This window comes from Sinocyclocheilus anshuiensis, unplaced genomic scaffold (genome assembly GCF_001515605.1).
Source record: "Sinocyclocheilus anshuiensis isolate Anshui unplaced genomic scaffold, SAMN03320099.WGS_v1.1 scaffold47, whole genome shotgun sequence".
NCBI lineage: Eukaryota > Metazoa > Chordata > Actinopteri > Cypriniformes > Cyprinidae > Sinocyclocheilus > Sinocyclocheilus anshuiensis.
This window is the reverse complement of record NW_015551047.1, coordinates 589,588-597,657: the sequence shown is the minus strand read 5'-3', so window position 1 is coordinate 597,657 and position 8,070 is coordinate 589,588. Positions and strand designations below refer to the sequence as shown.

General features: G+C 41.4%; 1 protein-coding gene across 2 annotated transcripts in view; it reads left to right on the top strand.

The window, feature by feature from the left end:
* LOC107661836 (cAMP-dependent protein kinase catalytic subunit alpha-like) overlaps nucleotides 1-8,070 on the top strand; it is a 23,053-nt gene that overhangs the window by 7,673 nt on the left and 7,310 nt on the right. The window contains exons 1-5 of one of the 2 annotated variants that reach the window (XM_016451610.1): nucleotides 2,427-2,874; nucleotides 5,810-5,871; nucleotides 6,308-6,436; nucleotides 6,513-6,611; nucleotides 7,174-7,256. In XM_016451610.1, the coding sequence (XP_016307096.1) occupies nucleotides 2,736-2,874; nucleotides 5,810-5,871; nucleotides 6,308-6,436; nucleotides 6,513-6,611; nucleotides 7,174-7,256 (512 nt within the window). In that variant the 5' untranslated portion in view covers nucleotides 2,427-2,735. Of the gene's footprint in view, nucleotides 1-2,426; nucleotides 2,875-5,809; nucleotides 5,872-6,307; nucleotides 6,437-6,512; nucleotides 6,612-7,173; nucleotides 7,257-8,070 lie in introns of those variants that run through there. The other variant, XM_016451611.1, reaches the window with a different exon arrangement.

Below are 8,070 nucleotides of genomic sequence, written 5' to 3'. Positions count from 1 at the left end.
TTTTTTTTTTTTCTTCGCGGTGGGTTTTAGTGCACCCTCCCCTGGTCGGAATGGGGGGCTTTATTCATGCCATGCTTCACATCCATATCCGCTCTATCGCCGGTGAACCGCCCTGATCCCCAGAGACAGGTGCTGGATGGCATCCGGGGCCACAGGCTGGGGAGGGCCATATTTTATCGTGTGCACGGACAAGAGAGGACGACATGGCAGACAATGCTGTGGATCAGATCAAGGTACAACAGTAAGGGTTAACCCCAAGGTGGGCTGTGGTGGAAACAGAAGTCCCTGACAGTTCAAGGAAGCCCAGGGGAGGAAACGGGGTGTGTGAGCCCGGCACAGGAAGGCAAGGAAATGGAGAAGGTTTAGCCCTGCCTGCCCTGAGTCCTGAATCCTCAGAGAGGTTAGAAGAGTCTCTTGCAAATAGAAGAGTCTCTTGCAAGAAGTGACCCTAACTCCTTTGTAAAAAGAGTTTGGAAACGCAGCTTTACAAAGTCGGATGCCTCTACGCCACGCTTATTTTCACGGCTGTCTAGCATGTCAGTGCTGCAGAGATTGGCAGAGAGGCTGTTCCAGCGGGCCGGCCCCTGTCTTGGAGACTCTAGCTGTGGGGAGGGCGGCCACTACCAGTCCCAGGATGAGTCAGAGGCCTCTTGCTGGAGTGAGTGTCTGACCTGAGGCATTATGTGGGTTAAGGCTGCTGGCACAGTGAATGTTTGGACATAACTGTTGTAGGCGGAGCTTGGCAAAGAGGGTGGAGAAACCTGCATGTGTAAAGGTTTTACCTCCCCATCTGATCTATAGGGAAGTGCTGGCCTGACTTCAAAATGAGTGTGTGAGATCAACCGATTATCCTTTTGAATACTTCACCTTTGATTATGGATAATATATCCACCAGGCTGATACTTGACCATTTAAAATCTAGTCAAGTAAATGTTTTTTAAAATAAGTCCTTATTTTAGAAATCTGCTTTCATTTCCATTAAATGTCATTGTTTTGATTATCTTGCTCTATGAATATTAATATTACTCATATATGCTGACCACAATTTATAGATGTTTCTCATAATGGGATGAAAGAGAGATTTGGGTTTAACAGAAACTATGTTGTAAATATAAGTCATGGGTGATATGGAGATCTAGCTTAGATTAGCACCTCTCGCTGTGCTTCATGGATTGATGTGGGACTGCCGAGACACAGATCCTGGGTACAAAGCCCTTTTTATTCATCTTCTAATGTTTGTGCTGTTGCCTGGTGTTGGCTGCGTCATACAGGAGTTCCAGGGAAGGTGGCTGTCTGTCTCCTGGGAAACCTGTCAGTTTGTCCCGCTTTGTTGGGGTCCCAGTGTTCTGCTGTTCCTGCCAGACTGAATTGTGAACTAATGCTAATGGCATTACCCGTTCATGCAGCGCTTATACACTCTTTTAGATGACTGTAGGGTCAGACTCCAGACTGTTTGAAAATTTGCCGATTGCTCTACAAGCATTTGATATGCAATTTGACATGTTTTACAGGTGGTGTCTTCATGGCATCTGTTAAATCAGTCCTTTTTTTTCAACTCTCCTGCATTTTATTTGGTCGACTGTTTTGTGCATTTAAAGTCTCATCTTTAAAGTTCCCACCAGGGCACGTGGACATTTGCTTAAAATACCCTACCTTTGCCAACTCTGTATCCATAAAGTCAGCCTGTAGAAGCGTGCCAAGTATCTGAGAGCTGAAAGGGATTTTACCTAGACTAGAGCAGCACCTATAGTCTTGAGAAATGAGGTCATGGAGGAGGGAGAGACTTACCAAAGGTTTCACTGTCCCTTGAGTCTCCACCTGGCCTGGGTGGCTGGATCTGGCTCAGTCTTTAAATCCATCTGTCCCTGACTCTTCCTGTGTCTCTGCCTTACTCTCGCTCTGCCACTGCATTTATTCCCTGAAAGAGGCTGAAATGCCAGGCCTGGGGCTGCACTGTCTGCAAATGGGTGCTGCTCTCAGATATGTATGTGTGTTTATGTGAACCAGCGGGGCTTTTGCTGTCAATGCACCACTAGCCGACCCCCTTTGGTGTGCGTCAGAGTGAGCATCAGCAGCCGAGGGCCACACTGATTGATCTGACTAATCAATTGTGGACTCTGTCCACTAGAGGACATTGCCAGGGTGTGAGGGACCAACGGGGCACAGTTTTTGCGGTACCCTTTATTCCCACTTAATTTTTCTAGGTACTGGAAGTCTTTTTGTCCATAATTTCTCCACTTTTAATAACAAGTTACCATTTCTTTGCTTCTTTTAAGTTGCTACACTATCTGTTTATGGTCCATGTTTCTCATTAGATGCGACTGCTGTTATAGGTTTGCCCCTCCCCTAAGCGACCAGGTCCCTATTTGGATCAATGTAGTGCGCATGTTTGTGTATGTGCTTGCGTTTTAGGTGTGTGTGTTCCACTTGAGGGTGAGTGGAATGGCACTGTGTACAGAATAAATATTGATACAAACGGAGCATGAGGGGGATTGATTTACCAGGGTGATGTCCGCACAGTGGAGTCGCAGAAATCGAGGGCTTTAGATCGGCATTCAGCACTCGAGGAAGAGCAGGAACAGCAGACTGAATCATTGGCCACACTTGGAGACAAAAGCAGCATTGGAAGCACACCTGTAGCTCTTAGCTAAAGTGGATGTGAGGGTCAGAGGTGTAGGGCTATGAGCCTGATGCTGTGAGGAAGAGGAGAAAGGAGGAACTGTCTCTAAAGGCCCATGTGTGACCGAAAAAGCTCGAAGAGGCATGGTGGGAAGTGGGAATCTCGTTCTTCAGGAGGATCAGTGGAGGGAGGAGGGGGAGGTAGTAGTGGTGGTGGTGAAGGAGGAGTGGAGGGTCCCACGCTCCTAGTGGATGGTAAGGGCACGGCTAACTTTGTGTGGGAATTGGTCATTTCCCTCCAGTAGTCATGGCACCCATTTGTTAGGGAAGCCAGCACAAAGGCAAGGATCATTCATATCCTGAGCCATTTATGAAATTGCAGCAGGGCTATTTTTACGCATATGGCTGTTGTAATTATTTGATTTTTCTTTAGGGTTGTTTGCATGGCGTAGCGGCTGAGGCCTGACCTTTGTTTTGAATCTGTTTCGAGCACCATTTGTTGCATAGTTTTATAGAGCCGTTGGATCAGCATCAAGTTTAGGTGAACTTCGGAGACTGTCCTCTCCCCTGCCTCTATCTTCTACTGTAGTTCCTCTACAGATTATCTAAACGAAGTAGAAATATGACCCTGGAGTGTGTGCAGTCCCATCAACCACTGCTTTTGTGAGAGAGACACTCCTGAATCTCTCTCCGAGATAATAAGGCAGGGGAATTAACGGGAAGTTGTGGGGTGAAGCTTTTGCTCTCTCTCTGGCTCTGCCCAGAGCCTGAAGATTGGAGATAATGGCAGTAGATTTGAGCGTGACTAACCTCGCTCTACAGCGTCTGCCTCTTTCACCACAGAATGAGATCGTTTAATGCTCCTACTTCGGATTTAAAGCATTGCACTTTGGAAATGCTTCCTGTGGGTGTGTCCTGCAGTAGAGTCCTCAATGGCAGCAATCGCACTGCGTTTCTTTGTATGTCTCCTCTGGGCGCAGCAGTTGCAACCGTTGGATCTTCTCAGCTGCTGTGACAGCTTGCATTTCCCCAGAGGGAGCGCTGGTAGTGTGGAATGAGGAAGAGTCTGTAATCTGAACATTCCCACACAACTCTATAAAGAAAATAGAGGGGAAAGTAGGCCTAGTTCTTCATTGGTGTGCTCGCCTGATTTCTGACTTGATTCTTTCTCGCTGTTTCTGAAGCAGAAATTATGATGCTGTGACTTTTCTCACATACGTACACACGCACACACACACAGAGCGAGAGAAATATAAAGTGACAGAGAGTCAGTGGATATTGATTTGGGTCTAAGCTGTTGTTCTGTCATGGTGGGCTCAGGAAGTATTAGATAACATGAGCCCAGTCAATGTGGTTTTAACAACAGTGGAAATTAGAACACGCCTTACCTCGAACAGCCAATGAGAATGATTGCCACAGGCTCTAAACACACAACAAACATGATGGAAAAACGGAAGTGGCCAATACTGTGGGGACCACAGTTTTGAGTTTGTTTGTGTTGTTTTGTGGTAGGGAACTTAAATTTATATATAATGGAGATTCACTTTTGCATTATTCCCAACATAACAATGCTGAATGTGTGTATATATAAACAGTTAATACTTGAATTTGCTTTGGAAGTTAAAGGGATAGTTTGCCCAAAAATGGCAATTCAGTCATTTACTCACTTTTACTAATACTAGCACTTACCTATTCTATTCTGTTCTATTCCATTCTATTATTTAATAATAATAATAAAAATTTTAAAAAACCTAGCTACGTGTACTGTGCTAGACTAACTGAGACTTGTCATGGCACTTGTATACTGTTGTTCTCTCGTTGGTCTGATTGCGTCTATTGTTCTCATTTGTAAGTCGCTTTGGATAAAAGCGTCTGCTAAATGATTAAGTGTAAATGTAAGTTGTTCCAAACCTCCGCGTTTCTTTTTTCTGTTGAGCATTAAAGAAGATATTTTGAAAAATGTTGGTAACTGAACAGTTGACCGTAGCCATCAATATCCATAGTATGGAGAGAATTCTTTTTTTATCATCTTGGCAGAATAGATTTGCTACGCTGCTGAATTGCTGTTGATTATGTTTCTTTTGCTGCAAAGCAAGTACAGGAACTAGGGCTAGCTACTGCCAGTACATACGCCGATACGGTACTGTAGGTATTTAAGACATACTGCTGCTGCACAAGTAGCATATATAATAACCCCTAGCAGATTTAGAAAGGTGGAGCTGGGGAGGGTGGGGTGTTTCAGAGGAACTCTGAAAGCGCTCTGCGAAATGCTCTGGTGAATGCTAACCAGCCATTTAAATGTAAAGCAGCAAGCTCATTGGCTGCGTATGCAACATGAACCAATCAGCTTGTGCAGAGTAGTTTAATGCTGTGAATATCATCAGTTTGCATTAACGACCCATCAGCCTGCACCATCTAGAGTTTCATGACAGAGCATATATACTGTGGAAATCAATGGCTACTGTTTGGTTACCAATATTCTATAAAATATCTTCTTTTGTGCTCAACAAAAGAAAGAAACTTGTGCAGGTTTCGAGGGGTGAGTAATTGACAGAATTGCCATTTTTGGGTGAACTGTCCCTTTAAATTACATGTGTATATATGCCCACACAGAGTCCGTCTGTAGAATTCCGCTGATTTATACTTTAATCAGCAATAAAAATTATTATTATTTTTTTTAAATGCTGGAATGCCTATTGCTGAAATTGTAAAAGAAATTTGGTCATTTTTTTAATGTACTACAATACAGTATAATAAAAAGCACAACTGAGAATGAGAATCATTTTATTTCAGTGTGAAATGTTTTCAGGAGATTAACTTTGTGTACATACAGTCGTGACGTGTGGAAAAAGTAGTAGTTCTCAGCAGTCTTCCCAGGCATTTCTGCAGCTCATACGCAGCACAGCTAACGAAATGTCGTAAATTGCTGTCATAAATAAGGGTAGACCAGCAACTCTGGACTTTAATGTGTTGTAGGGGCTGTAAAAGGTTGATGTTGACTGCCATACAGCCATGCCTGTTTTTACATATCGTACTTGTTGACATTTTAACAGATTCTAATGGCAATATCTCATCAGATTTTTTGTTTTGTTTTCGTTTTTAGTACATTAGCATGTCTCTAAGTGCAATGTTGTTCTGTTGTGCACATAAATAATAACACGCACATTATTTCTGCCTTTTTCGTTTTCAGTTAAGGAGTTTCTTGCTAAAGCCAAAGAAGAGTTCCTAAAGAAATGGGAGAACCCAGCACAGGTCAGTTAATCCCATTTTCTGCACTGCATACAATCACTTTGTCAACCAATGAGCTAATGAGAGTTGCATTGCTCCCCCTTCTGGACACAAGGTGAACTGACCTGCTGTTTGTTTTTCTCTTTAACCTGTGATTTTTCAGTAGTAGACAGCTTTTGTACTAGAGACCCTGAGGAAGTAATAAAAGTACAATTTGATGTATAATGAATGTGATATATTTGCTGTATTTCATCACATTTCTGAAAATCATACCTTAAACTGTAGATGTTGTTAGTGAACATTCAGATAATAAGCGAAATAATCAGTCATGTAAGTTTGACTGTGCTCCAGATAAACCATACAGGAACAGTCACATGTGTCTTTGAAAAAATAAAAACAACATGTATTTACCAACCATTTTCATCTTCTGTTCCTCTATATACTTTATTCTGTTCCTCAGAATACTGCATCTCTGGACCATTTTGAGAGGTTGAAGACTCTAGGCACTGGCTCGTTTGGACGAGTCATGCTAGTCAAGCACAAAGAGTCAGGCCAGCATTTTGCCATGAAGATCCTCGACAAACAGAAGGTAAGCCACTCTCAGAGGAATCGGCGCTGAAAGGTGTGTGTCTGTGTGTTGGAGCTCATTTTCTCGTGTCTTTCAGGTGGTTAAACTGAAACAGATAGAACACACACTGAATGAGAAACGCATCCTGCAGGCCGTCAGCTTCCCATTCCTTGTGCGATTGGAGCACTCGTTCAAGGTACCAGCTCTGTGTGTGTGTGTGTGTGTATATGTATACTTGCATGATTTGGACAAGGATGATACAGCAAAAAATATATATATCTTAGTCTTTCAGCCTTTAGATGAGTTTCGGGTCATTAAGATGTTTTTTAAAGATATTTATATTTTTATTCAGCAAGCACACGTTAAATTGATCAAAAGCAAGACAGTAAAGACATAATGCAATTTTATTTAACTTTCCATTCATCAGAGAATCCTGAAAATAAATATATCAGGTTTCCACAAAAATATTAAGCTGTTTTAAACATTTATAATAATAATAAAGGTTTCTTGCGCAGCAAATCAGCATATTAGAATGATTTCTGAAGGATCATGTGACACTGAAGACTGGAGTAATGATTCTGAAAATTCAGCTTTGAACACAGGAATAAATTACATTTTAAAATATATTTAAATAGAAAACCGTTATTTTAATCATAATAATGTTTCACAATATTACTGTTTTACTATATTTTTGATTTAAGCCTTCATGAATATCTCAATGGTTTTGTGCTCTTTTCTTTTGTGTGTTCTGTTCTTAGGACAATACTAACCTGTATATGGTAATGGAGTATGTTCCTGGAGGAGAGATGTTCTCTCACTTACGTAGAATCGGACGGTTTAGGTGAGTTTTTTTTTTCTTCTTCTCTATTTATATTGCACTAGCTGCGTGAGCTTACTCCAACCAGGCTTATTATACTTGTGGAAATTTGTGTTACTTTAGTGTTTTTAATTTCATTTATAGCTATTTATTGTTGTTTTCGACTATTTTTAGTGTCGTATTACAAATTGTGCCACATCATCTATATGATGACACACAATTTCGAAACGGCCTCATACTCAAAATAATACTAGATTAGAGACTTATTAGTCAAATCTAGAGCAGTGCTGCATTCTTGCTGACACTGATTTCAGTCATTTTTGCAATAAATATTACGTAACTACTACTGGCTACATTGACTAACTTCCTTGAGCTGCAGTGTCAAATTTAGACGGGGAACATTGAGGCCAAATTGTCACTCGCCAAACATTTAAAATGTATTCATAGTTTCATAGTTTGAAGGCACTTTATAGCAAGTCTAAAAGATTCAAAACATTCATTGTTGTCTGTGCAGAGACTGCAGCACTGACTGATGCTTTGAATAAGTGATATTGGATGTTACACCAGACTGGGAATCAAGCTGAATTTCCTGAGTCAGATTCACAAGTTATTCATTTATTTCTACTTTTGCTTCAGATATTTCAATTACCATTTGAACTGGCCTGTTTAAATTATTATCATTTATATAATCGCCTAAAACATAGCATAACTAGGGATGCTCCGATCCGCCTTTTTTGCCTCCGATACCTAGGGTTCGGTATTGGCCGATACCGATCCGATACCAGTTAAGTTTTTTTCCCTCATTTAAATAAATGTAGAATTTATATATCTCTGTGTG